Source organism: Drosophila subobscura, chromosome U (assembly GCF_008121235.1).
Source record: "Drosophila subobscura isolate 14011-0131.10 chromosome U, UCBerk_Dsub_1.0, whole genome shotgun sequence".
NCBI lineage: Eukaryota > Metazoa > Arthropoda > Insecta > Diptera > Drosophilidae > Drosophila > Drosophila subobscura.
Window position 1 is genome coordinate 8775320 of NC_048534.1, and position 27011 is coordinate 8802330.

General features: G+C 44.7%; 1 protein-coding gene across 3 annotated transcripts in view; it reads left to right on the forward strand.

Annotated features, from left to right (window-relative positions):
* LOC117902649 (laminin subunit alpha-1) overlaps nt 1-27011 on the forward strand; it is a 72077-nt gene that overhangs the window by 38567 nt on the left and 6499 nt on the right. For 2 of the 3 annotated variants that reach the window (XM_034814174.1, XM_034814175.1), the window contains exons 5-7: nt 24861-26220; nt 26285-26540; nt 26603-26999. In XM_034814174.1, the coding sequence (XP_034670065.1) occupies nt 24861-26220; nt 26285-26540; nt 26603-26999 (2013 nt within the window). Of the gene's footprint in view, nt 1-11911; nt 13055-24860; nt 26221-26284; nt 26541-26602; nt 27000-27011 lie in introns of those variants that run through there. The other variant, XM_034814176.1, reaches the window with a different exon arrangement.

Consider the following 27011-nt stretch of genomic DNA (forward strand, 5'->3'; position numbering starts at 1 on the left):
CACCAGCTACAGGGAGAGAGAGAGACAGAGAGAGCGAGAGCGAGAGGGGTAGCAGCCAACAACAACATTTGGTCAACGTCAAAATTTAATGCATTTGCACTTGACACGCAAAGGAAGTTGCAACAGTTGCTGCAGCCCGGCAGTGCAACAGTTGCGACCAGCAAAAACTTGCGGCCAAAAAACACCAACAGATAGGGGGGAGAAAAAAAAAGAAGGAAAATGCCTTGGTGCAGAAACAAGATCAAAAGGTCGCAGATTGCGCTAACCTGAGGACGCCCACTTTTTCGCACGCTCCACGCCGGATACGGCGAGTACGCGGATACGTGTGTCCAGATAAACATGGGAGTACGACTGCTGCACACGAGTGTAATCTACAATAGTGCCTGGTGGGCTCTAGCCAGCGCACCTTGAACAAAGAGATCTTCGTTGGGGCAGCTGGCCGCAAACTTAGAAATTGAAAAAACACAAAAAAAACGAGGAAACGCCGCCGCCGTTGGTGAAATTCTTTCATCAGTTAGCGCTTTGGACTAAGACTGAATGAAAATAGGACTTGGAGTGGTGATGGTGCTGATAATACCTAGAAGAAGTGTTTTAGCCAGCCCGAATCCAAATATATTTATTGCACATCTCGTATTCGAAGCACTTGACAACCCTGCTGAGAGACATTGCCATGCGTACGCGGTTCGAGCAGTTCATGTCCATTCAGCTGGCGTGGCCAAAACAACCAATAAATAGTATCAATCACAAGTGATCGCAAACGAGGCGGCTTCGGCTGCACCCAGAGGGTCGGCTCCCAAATGGCCAAACTTGCAGCTGTCTGGCCGGAGAAATCCTGCCGGGCCGGCCCCAGCTTGGGCTTAGCTCAACAAATAATGATTCATGCGAGAAAAGTAGCGGCAAGAACAGGTTCTAAGTCGCCAAACAACGACCAAACAACGAAACGTGACTGGCCGAGAGTGCGAGGATGGCAGAGAGAAAGGGTTACGCGGCGATCGGTGTCGGTGTTCGCTGTTCGGTGTCGGTTGCCGATCCTTCTGCGGCACATGTGCAACTGCAACTGCAACGACGAAGCTCCGGCATTATGGTTCAATAGGTCAACGATGCGTTGAATGACGACCGCCATAAAAGAAAAGATCATTGCATGAAAAATTACAGCGAGGCACGTCAATCGTCCAACTGATCTCCCCAAACGAGCCATGTAATGAACCCGAAACTCTCCACGCAGGACCGCAGGTAACTGGAACGTACTGCAGCCAGACTGCAGCGTCCTCGCCCATGTGCGAGGTGCTTCCATCCCAGCTCCAAACCCATCCCATTCCATCCCAGTCGAACTCCATGGTCGATTGCGATCGCAACAAATCAGAGAAAAGTTGTCTTAAACGCGACTCCTCGTCCGCTCTTCTCCAATAAGCGTTGGGAAATGTGTGGCGGACCACCAGGGGGATCTTGGAAGATCGACGGGATAGCGGCGGCCACGGACGGTGCTCAGTTTGCAGTTTGTCAAAAAGATGTTGGCGTTTTGATAATTTGCTGCACAGCTCAGAAATCGGTGTGTAGGATTTCCTGTTTCTAACTTAAATTTTCTTCCCATTTTTCTCTCTTCGTTTTCCTCTCATTTTTCTGTGGCTTTTCCTTAGCCACCATTTCTGCGAGTCCGCAACAAATCTGTGGCTGATTTAAATCTTTGCATTTACTTATTGTTTCTTTGCTGTTAGAGGTTTATGTCAGAGTGTCGGAGTGGAATTTTGGTGGGCTTGTGGGCTTGGCTCTGACGGCAGAATGTGCCAAGAAGCTAAGGCGACAGAAAGTCTCTTAAGGGGTTTTCTTCTTGCCAATGAAAGTCACAAACTTGTTGCTCTTTTACTCATTTTAAAAAACATTATAGAGAGATGATGCTGGTACACTTTAATTTTAAAATCACAATGGATATTGGATTATCATAAATGTTCATTTTCCCCATCTATAAATTCCACTTTGCTCATAAAGTGCGCTATATTAAGATACATAAACCAATTTATTGAAGCCCAATCAAATTCTGGGCTTCCGACGCCCTCAATAGCCAACACATGACCTTGTTTTCTTTGAAATATCGCCCCCCAACCAAACCCAGACCCAACCTATACCGTACCAAATCAACCCATTCTATGGCAATGATTTCAGATCTCAGTCCCTTGTCCCTATTTATGGCTATTTCTTATGGATTTTAATTGTTTCCATTGTAATTTTGGTTGGGTGGCGATAAGATCTACAAAGAGCTTTATTTTTGTGTGCACTTCAGCACGTGTTGCCATGTATGCGCCGTTACCATTCCCTTTCCTCAACGAAACCACTTCTGGAATCATCGGACAAGGCACACCCCACCCTAACAATGCAGTCTCCCAGTCTGGGTGCCTGTCTGTGGGGTCTGTCTCCTAGGGCCTAGGCGCACTCTGCATACGTAATTTTGTTCATGCCTAATTAAGTTTTCTGCGGTGTGTGCTGCAATACAGCAATTCGCTGGAATAGAAATCGGAAAATTTGAATCCCAAGCTTTTCATTATGCGACACTCGTCGATTATGGGCCATAATTTAGAGCGGGTTTCTGTGTTTTTGGTATTTCGGTATGCATTCTGCTTTTGACACTTTTATAGCTCACTTAGACTGGGCTAACTAATTGGTGACAAAAAGGTTACGAAACCCGAAGAGACCAGCCTCACATGTGAACCACTTTGGAGCAGCCGAACGGCTCGGATCGATTTGCTTTTAAAATGCCTGGCACGTTTCCAAGACGATTTGCTTTATTGGAAAAAGTAGCCAACGCCAAGCAGCAGAAGCAGATCCAAGCACAAGTCGGTGAAGGAGAAGAAAGGAAGGAGAAATAATTTTCCTGCTGCTCTCTGCGCACAGAATGCGGACACACGCAGCGGACTGCCTCGACTCGAAGTCGGACTCGGTCTCGGACTCTCGAACCGGCTGCATATTTTTTTGTTGCCCAGAGTCTTGGCAATTAAAATATTGACAGTTGTGTCCGTAGAGAAGAATAATAAGTTTTGTGTTAGATTTCACATGCATAAAGCTTATAGTAGCGCTCTATGGACCGGCCTCCCCGCTGCTTGTTTTCGGTTTTGGCGAACGAAAGGTTAACGCGACATGTTCATGTGACAATGTCAGCAAAACTGCCGGCAGTCCGGCTGTCTGTCCGTCTGTCTGTCCACTCGGTACTGTCTGAAGCGCATAAATAACTGCGTCTGTGACATGGAATGTTTCTTTCGTTCAAGTGTAAAAGGCCCAGCCAGTCGTAGGCCAGATCTCACTGCCCGCCAGTCTGGCCATGTCTGGCGCGGATTGCTATGAGTCTTCGGAGTCGGACTCGGAGTAGGAGCCGCTAAGCTACCGCTGCTGGTAGCAAGGTGCGGTGCCCATATGCAGACAACCCAAAAGCTATTTGTAGCTCACCTCACTGCCTGATTATGGAAAAAATTGCAAGATGTTTTCCTTGTGTCGGTTTCTTGTTAGAGTTTTGCAGCCTCAGCCTTAAATTCTTCTGCTTTTCCTTTTCTCTTTCCATTGCATCACATCGTGCAGGGGGACAAAGACGATATGCCTCATTCGATAAAAAATTAGGTGGGATGCAGGTGCAGACATCATATTTTGAGGGCGATGTACGGCATACAGCTGAGATTACATAAAGAAGATTAAACCTTGGGGCTACCAAGAAGTTCCTAAAGAAAAATACAATTTCGGTCATTGAAATATTTAAAACTATATTTTGCCTAAACTGTCACACGATTCTTCCAGGGGAATACTTTGCGTATGAGTTAAAAAAAACATTAGGAACAGAGATAGGATAGGATGTTGGATTTTATTCTATGTATAAATATTGTATGACTAATTTTTGCTTCTTAATTTAAATTTGTCCTATTTAATTATTTCCTTTTAACCCTTTGTCTGGGCACTATAAATAATATTTTTAACCGAACTTTTACCCTTAAAAGCGCAACCAAAAGGCACACAGAATTCTTTAATTCTTTGATGCGACTCGATGGACCTCTTGTATGATGTCAACTTTCTAGAATATGCTACTGAATATTCTGAATAGTTAATCTCTCAAACAAATGTTTTAAAAACCTTCGATAAATCATAAATCATGTGCCATGAAACACTGCCCAGATGTGCCCATTTTGCACTACAGGATAAAGGCAAATAAGCACCTGCTCAGTGCTCACTCAACTTATGAGAGGCTCCAACAAGCCGTGACTTGACATCAAACATCAGACCCATCCAAAAGTAGTGCGTAAGAAAGAACCGCAACAAATGTTGCTCCATACACAAACAAATGCTAACAGCGCCAGGTTGGACAGCGATGGGGCCCAGAAGTGATCCCGCTTCGAACATGTTGCAAGTGGTTGTGGGCCCGGCACCAAGTTAGTTGGGGCTGGCAGCCAGTTCAGTTGCAACGAGACGAGGCGGCTGGATTCATGGAAATCGCTCGCGATCGCGATCGTATAACGGGCTTGTGTGGGAAACTGTCGAAGTCGAAGTCGAGTGCTGAATTAAAACGAAAGGCGAAAGGCCAGAGAGGAGGAAAGAGCATATTTCTTCTTATTGTGTTGTGTGTTTTTTGTGTGGTGTGCAGTTCTGAGGAAATGCAGAATGCAAGAATCGCATCAGCAATAAAATGTCGACATTGATTTGGGCGAATTTCGATTGATTTCCCCCCGGTTCGCGTCGCACGTACGGGAAACAGAACCGCCGACAAAAACCTTTTCATTTGCCACGGGGACGGACTCGAGAGCCATTGGATGGATTGATTGCTTGATTGATCTATTTTTGCACTTGATTTGCGACGCACGCGCCGCTGACGCTACGTGACTGGCGCTTCACTCCACTTGGAGCCGTAGTCGCAGTCAGAGTCGGAGTCGAGTCGGGGGCAATTATGTTGATTTGTGCAACGCGTTCGTGGCGCGTAGTCCTCGTCGTCGTCGTCGTCGATCTACCAATGTTGATAACGCAAAATTTGCAATGCAAAGAAAGAAAATTGATTTGATGATCGCTGATCGCTGATCTCAGCGCGAGATCTCTTCGATCTTGACACGCCCACTATTTGATTACGGAATGTGTATAACAAATAAATATATTTAGTTTGTTCGTTTGAAAGTGATTGAAATCAGCTTGTGAAATGATTTGTAAAGAGTGAAAATTGTTGTAAAAAAAAACGACTAAAAAGTGTGTAAATATTCCTAAATTAAAATATTATTTCAAAGTATTCTTGATAGTTGCAATATTTTGTGTTAGAAAAGAGAATCTGTTTATTATTTTCATGGATTCCCTTGGCCTCTGTGTTTTTGGGAATTAAACAACTTACAAGTTCAAACTATTTTTCCAACTAAACCTTTAACTTTAAAGTGCCTTTTAAGTGTCTCTTTTTCGTGGGGTTTTATTTGCCTTGAAGGTTGAAGCTTATGATTTGTGGCTGCCCAGGGCTCAATCGCTTTACATAAGACGCCTCTGCCTATATGGATTTACATATGTAATTACCAGCAGATGGCTTTCCATAAGTCCAGCCCCCTGCCCTCCGCATAGACGCCTCCAATAAAAGCTGCCTAATTAAAAGTACAAAATTAGTGAGTGGACTGCTAATAGCCGAAATGATTGCGCAAAGCCACAGAGAGCCGTTGAGCCGTGGAGCCCCATAACTCATTAGCAGACGCCCAAGAGGTCCATTTAGTGGTAGCCGCTGGACTAGCAAGTGATGATTGGAGCTGGACATCATGATGATTAATGGTCAGCAGTGCTAGGCAGCCAACAGATTTATGGGATGAGCCGATGTGCTCCGACTTTCTTGTTCTTTGGTTCTGGGAATGCTAATAGAGTTGCAACCTGGAGCCATGCAGCTGCAGCTGGCCCCCTTTAGCTTGGGTTCGTTTTGGTTCTGCTCTTCTTTCCCCGGAAATCTGTACAGTAGTTGCCTTTTGTCTCTGTGCCACTCTGTTTGCCGAAGTCCCCAGATAACATTTACAAGACACCAGAGACTTACAAGATGAGTTTTTCCATTAGAAGAATTACATTTCACACTGCCAGCGACTGCCAGAGTAAGATAGGCAATGAGAAGACCTCACAATGTTTGCTCCCCGATAAGCTAGGAATTCGTGTATATGACTACAAATAGAGGTTGGCCCCTCGGCCATTAGCGCATTCAAATGAGTCTAGGGTCTACATATAATTGCAAAACTCACGCCCTGTTTTATTTACGATCACTCAGTGATGACTCAACTCTGGCGAACAGGCGCGTGTTGCCAAAAATTAACTGAAACGGAGCGGGACAGAGGGAGCCAGAGAAACATAATCAAAAGGCGGTAATCCAATTAAATGGCTCTGCATCCAGGCAGACCAGCTGACCCAATTAGGCTCGCTTCCCGATCGATCTGGAGGAGGATAGTCATCATCGTCGTCATCGTTTCGCATCGCATTGAACTTGAAAGCGGCGCCTGGCCATTGTTTTCCTACGTAGTACCAGTCCCAGTACCAGTCTACCAGTCAGTTTGTTGTGCCGCTCAGAAACAAAAACAAGTTCCAACTCCCTAAATAAAAGATCGCATCGGTTTCGATCTAACGGCCCTGCAAAACTCTTTCTCGGCGTTTCAAATTGTAGATCAAAGATCAAGCAAAAACTCCAGAGAAACCACAAACGAACCACAGATCCACAGAAAAGAACAGCCCAAATTGGCATACCAAACGTAAAGAGAGAGAAGCCTGCGGGAGTTCGAAGTTTGTCTACCCTATGATTTCGTTCTGGAGAGGAGAACGAACATAAATGTGAGCGTATCGGGAATGTGATCATGAGTTGAGTTATGATCAATGATCATTGAGTTGCCTGTCTGTCTCTCTGGTGAGAGAGGGTCATCAAAATTATTGCATTGACTGCGACCCATCATAAAATCCATTGTTTGCCATAAACTCTTCCCTGCAAAGCCCACAACTGAATCGATGTACTCCTGATGTACTGCAGATCCCATGTCGATATTCTTTGTATTCCAATACAAGTCTTCGCTTAAAATTCCGCGATCATATCACACTCGAATCGATCAGGGGACCTCCCACAAATGCTGGGCCAGGCACATAAATCTTAATTGTCGATCAGTCGGGTCATCTTGAATTTGTCATTCCCAACGATCAGCTGGGATTTACAATTTGCGGAATTATTTGTTCAAGTGCTTGGACGGGAAGATGTTAGTTTGAAAGCGTGCAGCTGTGGACCAGTCAGCCGCGACGGGAGTGCAAGTCAAGCAGTACAAGTGCGTGGAGGAGGAGACTGAATTGGTCGCTTGGTTGCTTCATATGCATATGAGTGCCACTTTCTACGCTCCACACACACACTCTGGAGCTGGTAACCCTTTTTCTTTTTGCTTTTCCCATGGCCCACGACACACACGATTAATCAAATGACACACAAACACACTCTCAGCGAGAGAGCGAGAGGCAGCCACGATCGCTGATTGTTATCCAAAGAGGCATAAACTGACACAAAGTCAAAGTCAAAGTTAAACAATGCAACTTGCTTGAACTCCCGACTAGACGGAGTCAGAGCTCAGCCAGTCTTAGAGCTGGCTCCCCTCCGCTGAGCTGGCTGTGTGCGATCTTGACAATCAAGATCAATATCATGCAGTTACAACGTACAAATATTGCCTTCTCTTCTGTCTGGTCTACCGGAGACGCAGACGACGGCGACTCTTAAACGGTGCCAGCCTGGGGGTAGAAAACGGAAAAAACAAGCCAGAGAATATTTATATTTCTGATGATGAAAATCAAATACTCTGGACACGGATAAGGGTCAAAACTATATGAAAACCAAGCTTTTCCGTTGAGAGGAGTCATTTCCTATATGTACCTCATTCTAATTCTTAGAGTACAAACTTCTCAGACCCACATGGAACCCAACCCTAACTCTTCCCAGAGTATTCCCTCTTACTGTTTGCACACAATCGATGGCTTTATGGAGAATGTTAAGCAAATTAGATGGAGCCTAGTCCAGCCGACGTGTATGTGGATGAAGCAGTCATTGGGCGGCCGGGAAAATGCTATAATTATGCAATTCCTCAAAGGCGCTGACGGTGGTCCCCTACATCCACATCCACATCCTTCCATCGACAGTCTGCACTCCACCGCTCTCTCCCTGCCAGTCAGACATATAATCTGCAAACGATTCGCGATTTGGGGGCCTCGGCAAATTATTGGCTAGCAGTCATGGGTTGAGGCCTTCAAGTAAATTGCCGTAAATCTTTATTTGTGCAGCTACTTAAAGACCCCATACCCATGCCCATACCCCAAGTCCCTGCCCACTGGAATCACTAGAGTCGCGCCTGAGGCCGGGGTTAACAAGCCGCCAGCGATTAAGTCATTTCTTATGTCGGTTCATTATTTTCCTCACTATTTTCCTTATATTTTCTTGCGACCAGCCAGCATGCGTAGCTACTGGGCTTGTCTGGTTCCTGTCCCTGTCCCCACTGACACTGCAGGCTGCAATCTGCTGAGCAATTTTGCTCATTTTTCTTAGTCTAAGCCCAAAATTTAATGGAATGTGTGCTGCAAACTTGTTTTTACACGTCGCTTGCCAGCAAGTTGTTTGCTAAAATACGAGAATTCTCCTGTTCGCATTTATCTTGACAATGCGTGTCTGGAGAGTGTCGCTCGCAGCGCTTGAATTTGTTTTAATTAGATGTGACAATTCTACGTAATTAGCTGGCGGCTCGTCCTCACACTTGACTGACTCCCAATAAGGATGGTTGCAGGATCCGGAATGAGATATCAAATTTCCACCACTCTATTCATTTTGGATGCTTAGCTAATTTCGGTAATGGAATGTGACAGTTTTGCTTCTGTTTTTTGACCGGGCTTAAGTTCAGAAGCTTTAGAAAGAAGACTTCTGCTGAAAAATGAGCTGAAAGCATCTCATACATATATGTTCTACCTAAGAGTTATACTCACATAGATAGGTGTATCCCAAACCTCTTTTCTTTTACCATCTGACTAACCGAAAACTAGCACTCCACATCCTCCTCAAGACAGCTGAGATTCGCCACCTGTAGGCAACTTAATTTTCGAATCTTCCTTCTTTTCCCCACATCTTCATTAAATGTAACCCACTTAGAGAAACTGTTGTACATTTCGCACATTTCACACCAACCAAGCAGCCGCACAACTGGGGGAAACTCATCATTTAACGCCTTCATCATTCGCATGTAGAAAGAAAACTTCTGGAGGCAGAGAGGAAAATTGCCATAAAGTATTTGAATAGTTTCCAGTGCAACACAAATGCTCCAGCAGCAGAGCAACCACCCGCTGACCCGTTTGATCAGTCTCTCAACTGGACACGGCCACATGTGGATTCCCATATAGAAATGGTTTCGTTTCTTTGCGTTCGAGTTTTCCAATCTTTATTGCATAATTGCAATTGAATTGTTTGTCGAGTTTCGACTTCGATTTCGGTTTCGTTTCATACTCCGTAAATTTGAAATTGTGTTAATGATTTGATTTAGTGCGTCGTGGGCTGCCCGATCAGCACACACATTATGTTCCAGTGCGCCGTCATAAATTTGCTTTATGAAAACATTTATTTCTTTGGCAACTGGCACGCAGTGAAATGAGGAAGCATTCAAGAAGCCAATTTTGTTTGTTGTTGATGAGCTCCATTTGATGGGAGGCCGTGGCTGTGTGTTTTCTCTCTAACTGATTCGATAGTGAAATGATCTAGGACATACGAGTATCTCCACTCAGCGGGAGACGTGGAGAAAGGTTTTGTATGTATCAAAAATGAGGCCATGGAAATGGGGTTAATGTTGTTGGCAGTAGCTAATGAAGTTCTCCGATCAACTGATTTATTTTCTTTGATCATCTATCCAGCCTTTGCAGCAATAAGCAAAATTAATAGGGGCTGGGAAAATGACTTAATCTCTTGATCTTTTGGACTAAACAAAAATTCTTGATTGCATTTGAAGGATGGAGAAAAGAGAGATAAATTTAAGCAATCTAAGCGAATGATTTTATAGGGAAATCATAAAGATTTTGTTAGAGGAAGTCATAAAATAAGGAAAATAATATAAAGATATGAATGGCATGCTGGAAATATATGGCAGATAATCTGAACAGAGTATTCAGTGATCAGTGAACACTTTCTCTGACAAGAACCCACCCATATCAAAAGCATACCAGACCTTCCCCTCAATCCTTCAAAAACCCGTTGGGATCACATTCAATTAAGTCCAATTTGAGAAATAATTGTATACGCACACAGTTCTGACATTTTCTCGAAAAATGTTACATTAATTTGGCACTAAACTGTCAGCTGGGGAATGCCATGCCGCGGCAGGCCCTCACAGTTACACCGAGAGGTAAACGGCCAGGTGAAGTGGTGGTCCACAGGGCGAATCTCTTGAATCTCTTGAGTCGCTTGAATGGCCCTGACAAGTTTTCTTCAATTTTAATTGTAATGTGAGAAATTTAAATTAGGTAGCCGAGAGAGAAGCAGCCTCTTGAGCGTCTCAAAAGATGGACAGCAACAGCAACGACCACAAAAGAGTCAAAAGCAAATAAAAATACCCAGAGACTGACAATGACTGAGAAACGGACGGACAGAACGGACAGAAAGCGGAAGATGTCCAAAGAAAACGAAAATTATGAAAAAATGTTTCTCTTTTTTTCAGTGTTTTCGGGGTTTGTTGGGCAAAAGAAGAGAAAAAAGATCAAATAACCAAAAGCCGCCGAATTTCAAAGGAAAACAAAAGCTCGTTCACTTATTTGAAATTTTGTTGCTCTTTCAACTAATTTTCCACTTGTGAATACACTCATAAAGTGCGTACAATACACATAGTGGCCTCCAAACTCACTCCACGGATTGTCCATTTTGCCTATTTGTCAGTAGATACGATTTCGGATTATTTACGATCCTCCATCAGTTCATCAGTCGATACGATTCCCCCCCTGATCAACGTTTGCGTCATAGGCGTACGGGGAATGTATTGCCTTTTTTATAGACTAAAAACACTCGTTCCAAACAAATCTCCAAGTATTTTGTTGTTCACAGCTTTACTTTTTTATTTCGCTTTGAAATTTATTACATCACGATTTCGGATTTTGGATTGGTTTCGATTCAAGTAAACTTGAATGTTTGGTGTGTCTGCTGTGCGATTCTTGTGTCGATCGTTCGTTTCGTTTGTACTTTTTGGGATACCATCGTTCCGTCGGTGCTTGTCGTTCTGTGTGCGAATTTGTTTGCAGCTGCGCTTCCTGGAAGATGCTCGTATTTATTTTATCTAGCGGATGCTTCAATCCCAAGCAAGCGGATCCCTTTATAATGAAGTTTTCAAAAACAAGTTTATGGGTTTTGCCCGGCAAATTTATGCCATCTGTCCCGCCATACATTGTTTGGGTTAATACTTCCCTGTTTATCTAGTATTTTGGATCATGTTTAAGGGACCGACCCCACCCATTTCGACTTGGAACTCCCACTGGGAATAAACTCTTCCCGCGAGTCTGGGGCAAAGTAAACAGCCCAGAAATTCCACCAATTGTAACACATTTGCTTAAGACTCTGCTATTTTTGTATGCCTCGCCTAATTAGCTCGCAGACCGGACCCCACATTATTCGAAATATTCTACATCTGATCTGTGAATGAACCAAAAGCGTAAATAATTCTTTGTTTATTTACGAATTGTCAAATGTTGTTTTTTTCGTCTATCTTTTTGTTGGCAAACTTGTTGATTCGTTAACAAAATGGGGCCAGAATATTGTTCTGTAAACAAATGAAACAAATTGTTAAAGAGAATGGGAATTTTTACACTTTTCTTACCACAAAATGCCGCAACTATCAAGAGGAAAAGAAACTCCACTCCCACAATAAATTATAAAACCAAAAACCAATAATTGTTCTTCAGAAAAAATGTATGTAAAGCCCGTGAAAACCACAAACAAAATGCGACACAAGAAGTGAAAAATAAATCGGGAAAATCGCTCAAAGCCCACAAAAGAAAAAACAACGGAAAATGTCAGCGTCTGACAAACGAACTGTCAATATGACAGATGCGTTAATAGGGCCACGAAAATTAAAGAAACAACAAAAAGCAGATACAAAACCGCATCGAAATACATCGACAAAGCGGCTGCTGCACTTTTGCGTGTTTCTAGTCTGCATAGCAGAAACGTTGCAGCAGCAGCAGCAGCAGCAACATGGCTCGCCCCAGGGCAACATGCTGCAGCAACATGCGCAAACCAGTGTAAATAGCAGTGTAAATATCAATATAAGCAGCAAATTCAATGAAATTATACAAACGGCCACGGCCAGTGCAACGGCAACTGCAACTGCCACGGGAACAGGATTGGGTGCAGGAGCGGCCGCATTCTCATCGGTTACAGCAGCAACAACAACGATTACTCCAGGACGTCGAAAGTTACGTCGGAAATTTCAATCACAACCAATTCGAAATTCGACCATAACTAGGAGAAGAAAGTTCCGGCCACTTCCGTATCCCCGAAATGCCACACATGCCACAAGAACAACGACGGTGGCAACTGTGACTGCCACGGCTACAACATTGATACCAAAGATACCACAACAGCCACTGCAGCCATTCAGCTATCACTCCCGTGTGCATTCCAGCTTTCAGCAACAGCAGCAGCATTATGGGCCAGGACTCCAGGTTAACCAGCAGAGTGAGTCTCAAAATGTTGCTGGCGTGCAGCTGAACCAACAACATCAGCAACATGAGCATATTGTTGCAGTTACGCCGCGCTCCCAAATACAACAACAGCCACATGGCTTTGCCCTAGTGCCAGGCTACTACCAACACCAGCAACAGCAGCAGCAGCAACACAATCTACTGGGTAACCTTACCCAAAAGCAGCAGCAACATCTCTTAATACAGCCCGGTAGCAGCAACTTTCTGCTCTACAGCAATCTGGGCCCAATCCCGCCCTGCCCGCCAGGCCTGTTGGCAGGCGGCCCAGGAGTACGTCTCTTCCCGCAACAGCAGCACTTCATTCCCCTGAGATCGACCACGTCCCAGCGCCCAAGGCATCGCGGTAAGCAAACCTTCCCAGCGGAGAGCTATAGCAATCACGATTCCTTATTCATTTAATTGTCGTCGCTCCTGAGAGAGAAAGAAATAAAGAGCATCTGTCCGGCTGAAAAAGGTGTTAATTACGCTAATAAAAATTGCATTCACAGCAGTTTATGGCATTTAATGTGGTTGGATGGATGCTTAGATGGATCGTAGACCGTGGAACGCGTACCATGGCCCGGGCACCGGGCAACGGCGCCTTCATCGCCTTGTCCATGTGCAATAATTACCCCCAGCGGCGTCTCGCATAGAAAGTCCGTCTAATTGGTCGGTACAAGCGACTTCTTTTTGGGTAACCAGGGGAATTGGAAAGGTGCCAGAGAGGATTTTAGTCACATGCATAAAAATCAGCTCAAGCTATCCCATACGCGTATTTAGTTTTATTTTAGAGACACAAATAATTTAACAATTAGGCAAAATAAAACTCAGCGTTGATTTATTCAGAAATAGCTTCTTATCTTCGTCTTAATCTTGTGCAATCCCTGCCCAACATCCAATTAAATTTTCACTTTTACCAAATCTCCATGCATTGATCAACAAGTTGTCAAACATTTTCCTTATCAACTCAAAGTGTCCATAATTCAAATGTGTACACAAATATTTTGATTGGAGGTTATTCGTGGCTGTGCTGGTTTTAATGGTCTAATATTAGGCAAGTTTGGTTTCTCGCATTAGTTAACAGGCCTCCAAATCTAAGAAGAAAATGTTTAGTTCAGATTCGAGTAAATATTAAAAAAAACTTTGCAAATGCAGCTGTCTGCTGAAAATGTGATTAAAAATCAATTGGGGAAAATATATTGATTGGCTGCCCGCCATATTTTAGGCCTGCTGCTGTTGCAATTTATTGATTTCTCTTTATTTCGCTTATGTAATCGAATCACTCAACAAATTTGCAAGCAAATCAAATTACATACACATTAAAGTGCAAAAGAAAAACTAGGTACGAGTACGAGTATGGGAAGACATTACGCAGAGACTCTTGGCCAGGCTACCTCACATTGATAGATTGTCCCTGGCTCTGGCTCTGGCGCTGGACCTGGGCCTGGACGTGGACCTGGAACTGGAACTCCATTTGGCGCCTGGCTGCTCGGCCCGACGCTCAATTAGCATTTCGGGGAGCACAGCCTCTCAGACATGGCCCCAAACCAGCACGAACCCGGCATTATGTGTGTGGCAAAAGAGGGGGGGAGAGAGCCTGTTGTGGTCGCCTTTAGGCCATTTTTGGTTATTGGTGTGTAAAGTGGCGCCCAACAGGGGGCCGCTGATGACATTCTCTCTGCCATCTATGAGAGTGGGTCCACTGCAGCGCTGCGATTGTTCCATTTGGCCAGCAAATGCCACAACAAGACATCGCATCGGAGTCGCAGTGGATGCTGGCCCGAATAAACTATGCAAATTGTGCCGATTTGATGGTTCATCAATCTTTGGCTCGCTGATGAATGATCCATTCAAGCAACCAAAATTTAATTTGTGATTGTCCAGTCTTTGATTTTAGCTAATCAATCATGTGATTTAATAATACTAAAGATATTTGAGTATTTATTTGCCATAAAAAACGATGCAGATGGAAATTAAGGTTACATAATTCTTAGGTACTTCATTTATTTTTTTCTGTCAATTGTTGGCGCATTAACCCAAAATTCGTAATTGCTCAAGTTGCCCGTTCATCGAGTTGCTCAATTAGTGGCTTAGGAATTTTATAGCAGTTGCATTTTATTCAGTCCTGAACCCATGCACTGACAAGATATATCTCCCAATTAAGAGACAAGTACACATGTATGTGCTCTCCCCACACAACGAAGATCATCGACCCACACTGCCACAGTAGATTTTCTTTAGGTCAGTGGTTTTTTGTGGCCAGACACCCAGTCACCCAGACTCCCCCCCAGTGGCAGGCAGCCACAAGAAAATCCCATAGAGCTGGGGCTGCCACAAACATTAATGCACGGCATGAGCAACGAACAGCCATAAAGCAAGACCGAATTCATCGACTGGTTAAGCAGCGGCAAATATTGACATTTCCAGTGTCTCCGATCTCTGCAACAGAAACAGAAACAGAGAGATGGAGACAGCAAGACAGGGGAGACACCTACATGGCGTTCCATATGGGTGTAAGAGTACGAGTGCCATGGACAGACCAAGTCAAATCTCGGGGCGCAGGCACAACATGTTTCTGGCAAAACGGCGATTTTTTAATTACAATGAAACGTGCCACCAAAACAAACAAACAATGCGCCCGCTAATTGCACATAAAACCGAAAATCACAAAAACGAAAACAGAGACACAAAACGCAGACCAAAAAAAAAACAGGAAAAACAAAGCCTCTGATGGGAGGCCGGGAAGCGGTTTAGCCAGAGCTAGAGAAATACTCGTAATGTAGCAAACTTGATATAAGCGGAGCAAATGGACGGGCAAACAAAGCCACATAACAAACAAATGAATAAACAAACAAGCAAACAAACGAGCCGAGTGACAAATGCAACTGTCAGACTCCAGTTTGACAGTAATCTGCAGTGGCTCACAAACTGTAAGGGTTAGCAGAAATCGACTGTTGAAACTTATGGGTAAAAGACGTTTGTCTGCCTGTGGCATTTGGTTTGAGGATTACGTTACTGCCTTTTAAGTCGGAGCCTCCTCCTACAACAACAGGAATTTTGTTGTATGTATACCCAATTTATGAATTGCTTAAATACCTCCAATCGAAGATACTGTTTATCTGCTGGCATCTATCTACTCGTATATCTCAAACGAAAATTGTAATTTCCCAAGAGTTTGCCGGGTATTTTTGATGGCCAGCTTCTGGGTGTTAGAAACCATTAAGCCAAAATATTGCGGCAATTTTCAGCAATCTTTTTCTTCTCGCCTGCTCGCCTGATAATATTTATTATTCAATTTTCATTAAATCTGATTATGTGGAACCCGTTTCGGGGCCTCCCTGGCTTGGCAGTGCGGAGAGCCAAAAAATGCAGGCAAATTATTTTTCTGACGCTTAAATTAAGCATTAATTTTGCAACGGCAAACACTATCATAAATATCTTTGCAGGCATTTTTGAAGGTGTTGCTGAAGCCTGTTGCAACAACAGAAAAATGAAAAATTCAACACATTGTTGAGTGATTTATTGCGTAAAATGTGAAATAAATGTCAAGCTTGTGGACAAAAGAAATGGAAAACACAATAAATCCATTTCCAATTAAAAGCGAATAAAAAATGTGAGGGCCTACGACCGGAAACACGAAACCCTAGCACCAATCATTTGTGGTCTCGAACGGGGATTGAGGTTAATCAGAGAGAAAATTGATAATATGACACATGGAAATTTCACTTTTTAATCTATCGGGTGAAGGGGGATATCTACCATGCATGGTTCCCGTTCCCCAGAGATAATATGGTTTAGTTTCAGGGGTTCAACTGGTTCAGGAATGTGCCCGTAAAGTATTCCTTCTCCGTCTCCGTATTCTTCCTCTCAGAGTCACGTTTTCATATTTTCATATTTTCCATCCCAGCAAAGAGAGCCCCCACAACGTGTGCCAGGTTGTCTGAGGTCAGAGACGATCGGGTGGACCCCGCCTGCCCCTGGGGACCAGAGCGAAGTCAGCAACAAACAGAGAAATCCAATAATAACAACACCCTTGCCCTGGCGCCTCCTCGGTCACTTTGATCTATGCACTTCAAATGATTTTGCTGGCGTTGCCGTGTCTGTCTCTGTGTCCGTAGCTGTCTCTGCATCTGTGTCTGTATATTTGTGCGCGTCTGTGCCTGTTGTTTGTGCCGATGCGTAAACAACGAAGCGGCAGTTTAAATGAAACGGCAACTTTTTCCCGCCGCGACGTTGGCATACACATACGAGCATACACGTAACATGTGCTTAACTCTGCGGATTGGGACGAGTGGGAACTGCCTGATGGTGGTGTGAGGGTAGACTGGAGGACTGAAAGGGCTGCCGGAAGGGGGACTGGCGGCTTGCGAAAATATCGAAATGGAGCGAAAGGTGCCTCGAAGTTTTTTTCGGTTCATATGGGTTTCTGTGCAATATTTAAGATGCCGACTTCTTTTAGATTGAACAATTATTTGAGAAAATAATCAAGTGAGGCCCAGTTTAAGCCATAGAGAGGTTGTTAAGCTTTTAAACGTTTTTTAAAGCTGCTTATTAGCATTACAGAATGACAGGTTACTGATCGACAAAGCGATAAGGAAGGTGAAGCAGAGGCGCGATTCAAGCATATAAAGACCGCGATTCGTATGTCAGCAATTGACCGAACAAATTCCTATGTGTGTAAGTATGTATGTATGTACATACATACATATGTACATATGCGACGCTAGAATAGGGAGGCCTGCGCCCTAATGCAAGCGAGAGCGAAAGATCGAGAAAGCGATAAGGAAGGTGAAAGAGAGGCACTGCCCATAGCGATGCTGCGACTAGAGCGCGAGAGAGCGATTGAGAGTAAGATAAATCGATAAAGAGAGCAGAGGAGAGCAAGAAATTCGCGTCATAAAGAGACGAAAGAACGATTGCATGTACATATGTACATATGATTAGGTACAGTGGGCAGCAGTTGAAACAAAAACAATTAGTGTGACTCCACTCTGCACCGCTATTAAATGGGTGGGCTTTAAGGGGGAATATAATGCTGGGCAACCCGACAGTGGGTCATTCAGAGGCAATAGAAATCACAAAATTGTATTGAATGAGCAAATTCTCGTACTCAAACAAATTTCAAGCTCCAATTAGTAGCAGGATTTTGTGATTGACTCAGCTCCAAATTAATTTCATCAGTGTCTTATCCCCAGTCACCTTATGTCCCCCACAAAATATGTGGCCATTAATGTCTCGAAACTATTTTTCCCGCTTAATTAAGCAATTCCAATTAAAATCAAAGATATTTCACTTGGATTACGCCCACTGAGGGGCAACACCCACCAAAATAGAGAACCCAATACTCATGTGTGTACAGAGAGACTCGTGTACTTTCGCCTATCAAAAGCTAAACGCAGTCAAAAGTTTAGCGCACTCAAATTGCATTTCCTGTCACTTGGTCGAGATCGCTTGCCTGCTCCGTCGCCTCGCCTTTGCCTCCTTCTGCTCCTGCTCCTGCTCCTGCTCCGAGCGCAGCTCTTGGCAATGGGTGTGTCACGTCTGTGGGTCTCCAGATTGGATCGAACGGAGACACGGCTCTGGGTTGCCGTTGCCGTTGCCGGGCTGTCTGGGGCGGCCGGCTCGCACACCCGAGACATGCAAAAAAGTTACCTGTATGTCAGACACAGCCACAGCGACAGCCTCTGCGATGGTGAACACTCGATGTGGGAGTGTCCCATGGGTGTAGGTAATGTGTGTTTCTCTCCATAGGCCGGCAAATACAACATCCAACGTCAACATCAGCATCAACACCAACACCGAAACCGACCATAAACTGAGGCCAGTTACTATTACATGACATATGATGTCAAAATATGAACAGTAAGCCAAATGATACAAAGTGGGTTTCTATGAGCCGATTAAACACCCTTGAAATTCATATTTTTAACAAAGGCAAAGGTCTTAAACTGTATAGGTTATACTTTTTGCCCATTGCCATTGCCCAACTGCTCTCCAATAGCTTATGACGCACTGAAGACCAAATACTATGCGTGTGTCGATCAATCAGTTAGAGTATTATTTGTGCATATTTATTGATCTATTTTTATAAAACGGAATCATCGCAAACACTATACGTCTAACAATTAATCTTCGCCAACCAATCAAATGGAATTTTGACACGAGCATAAGAAAAATCTCTGACAGAAAATCGTTATATAGAACTACAATTAAAAGTTCGCTGATAGAAAATAAATCGTTTCCAAGATCGATCACTTAAGTGTGTATGTGTAGATATGCCCAACATTCTTCCGATTTAAGCTGATTTCATATTTTATAATTTCATGTAAACATCTGTGGATATGTGAGAAATTCCAAACCGATTGTACAGCCATTAGTATTGTCTCTAAAATTTAAGTCGAAAGTCCCAAACTTCGACCCTTGACTCCAAAGTTCATATTTTGCTTCCTGCGCATCGTTAAAACTCTCAGCGTTTTCACGTAAACACCTCCCACTTTAGCTTGCAATCAAATAAATTGAATTTTTTGAATATTCTAACGAAAAGAGCAAACAATTTTTAATTACACAACTTTAACAAAGAGGTTGCCACCTACTTCGGAAGCCAGTAAGCCAAAGAAGTGTATGCAGTCACGTTAATGTGTTTTTGCCTAATTGCAGTTGAGTTTTAATTACAACGGGGCCGCACTTTTGGCCATTTTTAATTAACTTTTAAGGCCCGCATCTGAAACACCCTCGCAGGGGCGGACCACTGTCCGAGGGAGGGACAGTGGACAGTGGTCCCGCTCAATCCTTATCTTTATTAGCGACATGTATTTCCAATTTTAAAAGCCGCGGCTATCAAATATTTAAGCCGCACTGAAGTACCTCCTACCTCAGACTACCTCCCACCACAGTCGGTGGGAATAGTTTTCGGTCGCCCAAATTGAAATTGCTGGCGGCAGAAAAAAAAGCAATCTGGAAAACGAAACAATTTTCGATAGCGTGCCAAATTCATTGAATGTACGGACGGGTATCTGGTTTTATTTCTATCAGCGTGGTGTGGGGGTCGAATGGTTTTGTTAATTGAAATAAAATTCAATTTGACGTTTTTATGGCATGTGGAGATAGTTTGGCTAAATACGTGAGAAGCTGCAGCCGCACATCTGTAGTGTGAAAGTTGTTAGAAAGATGCAACCAGTGGAAGCCGGTCCGGCCTCCCTGCTTCATTTACGATGTGCGAGGGCAAAACTAGCTCCGGGAAATCGGGAAACCATAATCATTGATGTTTAATGGCTTTTTTTTTATCCATCTTCACGGCTTAATCCTTATGGTCCCATAATTCTGCTGGCAAAATCCCAAATGATATAGTTTATGTGGCCATATCCAGCGACAGGCGAGCCATCGAGCATATGAATGGGTATTTTTGTTTAAGTTTTCCTCGTGGACTTTTCATGACATTTTATTTTTAGACCTGCCGTCTGGAAATGCAGTTTTTCTTGGGGTTTGGCCATGGTGAGGTCTTAAGACAAGTGGCTAGTGTGGCCGTAAAATGCCTCCCGTACATACTTAATCCCCATATGCAAATTCGATTCTGCCGATGCGGGCACAATTTTCCATGCCATAAACTTTGGTATTACCCGCATGCGACTGGGGATTCGGTTTGGCAATCGAGCCGCAGTGCAGGCGCTATGACCTTTTCCAATTCTTGTCAAACTGTATGATGGATTGGAGCCGGCGTTAATGAATGGCACATTAATTTGCATTTAAATGTGCCAAAAATACTTCGCGCTCTTTTCTGCCTGTCATTGACTAATGAGCGGGCCACGAAAATATTGTACGTTCAAATGGAAACATTTTTCGCAGCGGCAGGAAACATAAATTACATGGCCCAGACCAAATAGATTGGATTGCTTGCTAAGAAAATATGAAAAATATGAAAAACATTTTGTAAATGTCACATTCGCATGGCTAGGAAAACGATCTCCGTGCCAAATTTCAGGCGCACCCCATTTCAAGCACTAAGGTTGGCTTTTTTTTTGTGTGAAGCGTTGGCGGCATTTTGTAATACCCTGATAGAGGGTACTGCAATTTTTGTTCGATAATATTGCAACGATTAACGATCGCTTTTAAAGTACATAAAATACGATTGATCTCTCAATGATTGTGTGTTATAAAGTTTATATGTCTCTCAAGGCAACTTTAGTGTATACAGCATTTGTGTTCCTTTTTCTTGTTTCTCTCATATTTCTTGTAATTTTCTGTTGACAGTTTTGTGCGTGCAAAATTTATGCACATTCGTTTTTAAGTCTGAGACTCAAATCTGCTTTCGGCACATCATTCGAAGAGTCTTCTGTTCATAATGTTGGCAAATTATTTGCGCTAACACTTTGCAAGTGTTTGGGTTGAGTGGTTTTATTTTTATCTCTCAAATGTTTTCCATTTTGTCGGTAGTTTCGGATGATTTCGTATGGCTTTTAATGTTGCCTACGTGAGTCGTTTAGATGCGAATTGATAATAAAAGTGTGGGAGGTACGTAGCGTGTAGGTAAGTTTAGGAAAATGGTTTTAAACAGATTTATACCTATGCAATATCTAGCACAGTTTATCTACTTGGGCTTTGTGTTGATGATTTATTCAATTTGACAGTTCTTTATCAAGATTGGATCTTTTCCTGATTCTGTTTCAATTTTCTACTATTTTTTTTAACATTGTAATCAGACGCTCCCAGCTGTAAATCTGCCACACGATTTCCTCATCAGGCCAACTCAACTCAATCCGCACTGAAATGTATAAATTGCATACAAGATCGGACTTAATGTGGCCACTTTCAGAGACGCCGCCACTTATCGGGCGCCGTTGATCCAACACCGACACCAACACCGAAACACTGGGGAAACCATTTATTATAGCAAACAAAATGCTATAATTAATTTTTCTATTATTTTCTCAAATACTCCCCGCCATTAGGAGTGGAGTATGTAAGTGGAGGAGCCAGAACGTAGCCGGCGAGGAGTCAGACACAATTTCCTGGCCAACTTAATAGTCGATTAATTTACGAGGGGCACGAAAACAATTGAGATGCAGAGTGCAGGCCGGGGAGCGCGACCACGACTACGACTACGACTACCAGTGATATGACGTGCCGGGGCAGGTTCGATCAAAGAAAGCATAAATAACGTCCCGACAGCAGGCGGAGGAGCAGCCGCGTCGAACTGGAACTGGTTCAAGATTTAGCTGTTTCTTCCGCTGGTGGCCGGCCGCGCCGAAATTTATGCAAACGGGTTAATTAACTAAGGCAGAAAGAAAAAAGGAGGAAAACGAAATTTGGAACGCTGGCTACGTGAGGTTGTTAGGAGACAGATTTCAGCTGGGTGGTCCTCTCCCACTCTCACTCCCACTCTCTCCTGCTCTCCCCTCAATGGCTTTAAATGTGGGTCAAGAGTGGGCGGCTAACGAGCCAATGGCCAACAGTAAACGCTGCCGAACCAACTGGAGTTCTGCTCGTCGTATTCATCATTTCAGACATTTCGGATGTCAACTTTATGCACATATGTACATATATATGTATTCCGTTCAGTTGGCCAGAAAGTCAATCACTCAATTCAGCCTCACTCTTTTACTCATTCCCTCACCTACTCGCTTACTCATTCACCCATTGATTCATTCATTTAGGCCGTCTGTCAGCCAGCGTGTTGCCACAAGATTGTTATCGCAGTTGCCTACAGACTCTTAATTGCCGCTTGATTACTCGTGGAAAAATCGAACAAAAATCGCCACTATAATGTATACATTTATTCCATATTCTCTACGCGAGACAGACAGCTTTAGCTGTTGCCTTTAGCTGGTATGGAGTTAATATCTAACCAGAAATATAGAATTTACCCGCTGCAGAGTATCTGATATTCCACGTATTTCAACGTTTATTTATCTCTACTTTTTGGCATACAAGTATTTCTCCTGTTCAGTCGAGATTTACGATAATTGATTGTCATGCGTTGGTGCATTTTTGTCGTGGCAAACTGCATTGCGCATGCGCAGCGTTGGCCGAGAGTACGCAGTGAGCGAAAACATAAATCATTTAATCAATATTTTGTCATGTCGATAGTAACAAAAGTTATGTTACACGTGCTCCAAATTAAAGTGAGCTCAGAATTCAAACATATTTCTGCCATTCGCTGCTGCTGTTTTTATTCTGTTTCTATTCTTTGGTGCTGGCCAAACGCAGGCGAATGTGCAATTAAACTGTCAATGAATGGGTTTTGCTTTTCAGAAATATTTATTAGTAAATTATTGTTAATTTATTGCATTGCATTTGAGTTTGTGGTCGCTTGGAAATGTCAGTCAGGTTCACTCTTGGCACTAGCATTGTGTATACGCCATGTTGACATGGTCCAAGGCCACCATCAAGACTGAGACTGATGACAGATGTAGAATTTGAGGTATTTTGATTGATTATTCAAACAGAGCTGACCATGCCAGCCATTACGACTGCTTTTTGGAGCTTCATTGACTTCCTTTTCATCCAGAAACCTAACATCTAAGTGCCCATTCAGCCCACAAGGCTAAAGGCAATCCATCAATGGCAATTTCCGCCCATGCAAATGTAGGAAAACCTTCAGGTTTTACGCACATTCAAAACAAGAACCGTTGGACGAACGGAAGTACACTCAGGACTGCCCACACGTACACTCACAAGGGGATCTCTGACCACGGACCAGACGGAAGGCAAGAGTCAAAGTAAGGAACGGAAAAACAGAAAACAAACAAACGTGCTCATTAATAAAAAATCAAACAAAACGGAATTGTCAATAAAACAAAAATTGGTAGAGCCATGCCCACGCATCAGACTGTTGACCGTGGGTGTACTCCGAGTGACTCCCAAACTGTGTTGCATGACAAACGCTTTTCCAAGCAAAGCACCAGCTACAGCTAACATCTACCATGGGATAGGATAGGATACGATGGGCGAAGAGTCGTGATTCTCATTGTACGCTTTAATTACATCATTTGCTCAGATGCTCAACAACTGAATGGCGTCGGTGATTGAACTTTTTTTAGTATTGGTGGAACGTTTGTCTGAAGAAGTTGTAGCCTTTCTCCACCGATTCGTTCATTCATGAAAATGCAAATCTTCGAATGCCGACAACCACTTGACAGCTGTGTGCTGCTGTCGTAGCAAGTCTTGTCCCGGTCCCTGCAACATGCCAAGTGCCTTGAGGCGCAGCTTCCTTCCCCCCACCATGCTCCCCATCGTGGAACGAAGTGGAACCACTATCACCTCTCCCATCGTGTCGCGTGCTATGCTTGTTCATAATTTCATATGTACATCCATTTGGCCATACTCTATACATGGATGAGAGTTTTTTGGCTTGCCTGGAATGGCCAAAGAAAACTTTTAGAGAGCATTTCAAACACTTTAAACTTAATTTACATCTTGCATTTATTGTGTTTATTATACTTTTTTCATTTCATAATTTATTTTGATCTTTCTATAACCATAAATAAGCCCAAAACTAATCAAAGAACATTCAAACTTCGTTACCTTTCAATTCCAAACTCTCTGCGAATTTGTTATGCATTTTTCGCCTATTTTTCAGACTCTTTTTTATGGATCGTGCAATCAATTTTGAACATTTTCTATACTCGTATATTTATATATTTCTCTTTTCTTTTGCGCTTTGCGTTGGTTTTACCGGATTTATGAATGAATTTATTTTCGTGTGTGCCTCCTCCTTGGCCACATACGAGAGTGGAGACTTGTCTGTCTCCCACAGTTAGTTTTTTTTTCGGTGTCCATCGTCCATGGTCCGCTTGCGACGTCGTCGCATTTGTCGTTTGTCGCCCAAATAGGAAACTCTATGCATACGAGTATGTGGGCGGGCATCGAGGTGCTGCCTACGCGCAACCCACAAACCAGCCAGTTGGCTGGATGACTGCGGCCTGCGGGTTGGTGGGTCGTCTGGTTGGTCTGGGGCAGCGGTTGGTTTGCTGTTTAGGTGCAGTTAGTTGGCTGCCACTGCCACTGACAATGCTGGTGCTTGTGGCCCAGTAACCCAAGAAGGGGAAAGCTCGAGAAATTGGATTTATTGAACCTGATTCGTACCTTGGGCAGCAGCTGGCAGTAAAGCCTTTCCTTGCGTCCTAGATCTGTTCTGTATAATGATATCTTTCCTCTCTCTCCTCTCTTTTCAGAGTGCCACTGCAGCAGCGTGGGTTCCCTGTCCGCAGCCTGTGATAAGCGTTCAGGACAATGCGCCTGTCTGGCCAATGTGACGGGCAGACGCTGCGACAAGTGCCGTGCGGGCCACTGGAATCTCACGCAAGGCGTCGGATGCCACGACTGCCACTGCGACCCGCACGGATCCCGTGGCGACGAGTGCAATCCGTGGACGGGTCAGTGCGACTGCAAGATCGGAGTGGGTGGCCAGCACTGCAATGAGTGCACCGAAGGCTTCTTCGGCTTCAGCACCGAGGGCTGCCAGCGTTGCTCGGCGTGCACGGCGGAGGGTCAGGTGTGCGACTCACACAACGGACGCTGCATTTGCCCCAAGTTCACCCGCGGACTGGGCTGTGGGCAGTGTGTGCCCGGCACGTGGGGCTGGCAGGCGCGTCTGGGCTGTCGGGAGTGCGAGTGTGATCACATTGGCTCCATTGGCCAGCTGTGTGCTCCAGCAGACGGGCAGTGCCAGTGCCGCGAGGGATATGCGGGCAGAAGCTGCGACTCCTGCGCCGCGGGCTACTTTGGCTATCCGGAGTGCAGGCGCTGCGGCTGCGATGCGGACGGTTCCTTCACGCGCTCGGATGGCTTGATTGCCTGCGACTCGAATGGCCAGTGTCCGTGCAAGAGTCTCGTGGTGGGTCTCAAGTGCGACACCTGCATGCAGAGCACCTTCGGGCTGTCCGCCCTCAACCCAGAGGGATGCACGCGTTGCTTCTGCTTTGGTCGCTCCGGTGAGTGCCAGCAGAGCGAGTTGTCCTGGGGCCACATTCGCATGCCCGAGTCACGGAACCTCAGTGTCCAGCAGATACGTCCCCAGCACGTGCCGAGCGGGGAGTACGAGTACATTGTGGTGGTCCAGATGGAGGGCACCGTCTTCCATCGCGAGGATGCGGAAATTCAGCGCATGAACGACCTGAGTCTGGTGCCGCGATCGACAGGCAATGTGTCCATCGGTGCCTACGGACAGTTCTACCATCCGCTGTACTTCCAGCTGCCTCCACAGTTCTACGGGGATCGCACCAGCAGCTATGGTGGCTATCTGTACTTTTCTTTAATAACCGAAGGCGCTCACACGCCACTGGAGCGCAAGGTCCTCTCCCAGTATCCGCTGGTTCAGCTCCATGCCCACTCGAAGCTGCTGTTGGACTTCTATGAGTACGAGGAGTTCGAGTACTCTCTGAATGTGACACATCGCGTGCCGCTCCACGAGTCCCTGTGGAAATATCATCACAATAATCAGGCCGTCGATCGGGGAACCCTCATGGCAGCGCTCCAAAATATTCGCCACATTTTCATACGCGCCTTCGCCTTTGCAGATTTCCAGGAAGTTGTGTAAGTCCTGCGCCACAGTCTCCCTTGGGGAAACGTCTCTAGTTCTTCTCTCTTTTGGTCTTAGCCTTCAGAATGTGCACATGGATGCGGCCATCTATGTGGAGGGCTCCACCAACCTCATAGCCAAGGGTGTGGAGCGTTGCAAGTGCCCCAAGCGCTTTGATGGTTTGTCCTGCCAGGACCCTGGGCGCTCCTTCTATCGTTGGCGCAACACCAGTGATGTGGACAGCGTCTTCATTGAGGATCTAATTGGACGTGCAGCTCCCTGCCATTGCAATGGACGCAGCACCGATTGTGACAAAGAGACGGGCGTCTGTCAGGTAAAAGAAAGGCAAAATACAAATTGATTTTGAACCAATATCTAATAACTATCGAAACATAGAACTGTCGCGCAAACAGTGGCGGAGATCATTGCCAGCAATGTGCCGAGGGCTTCTATGGCGATCCCAACTCCCCGCACGGCTGCCAGGCCTGCCCCTGCCCCGAAACCAATCGCAACTTTGCCCGCGGCTGCAATGTCTGGGACGGGGAAGTGAGTTGCGTCTGCAAGCCCGGCTACACGGGCAGATTGTGCGAGCGCTGCCATCCCGGCTACTTTGGCAATCCCACAATGTATCCCAATAGCAGCTGCCAGGCCTGCAATTGTAATGCGGACGGAATCCGAGCCGAGGGCTGTGACTCGGAGACGGGTCAGTGCTATTGCCGTGAGGGTGTCACGGGCCTCAAGTGCAGCAAATGTCTGGCGGAACGGCATCATGTGGTGGAGAATGGATGCAAAGGTGAGTCTAGTC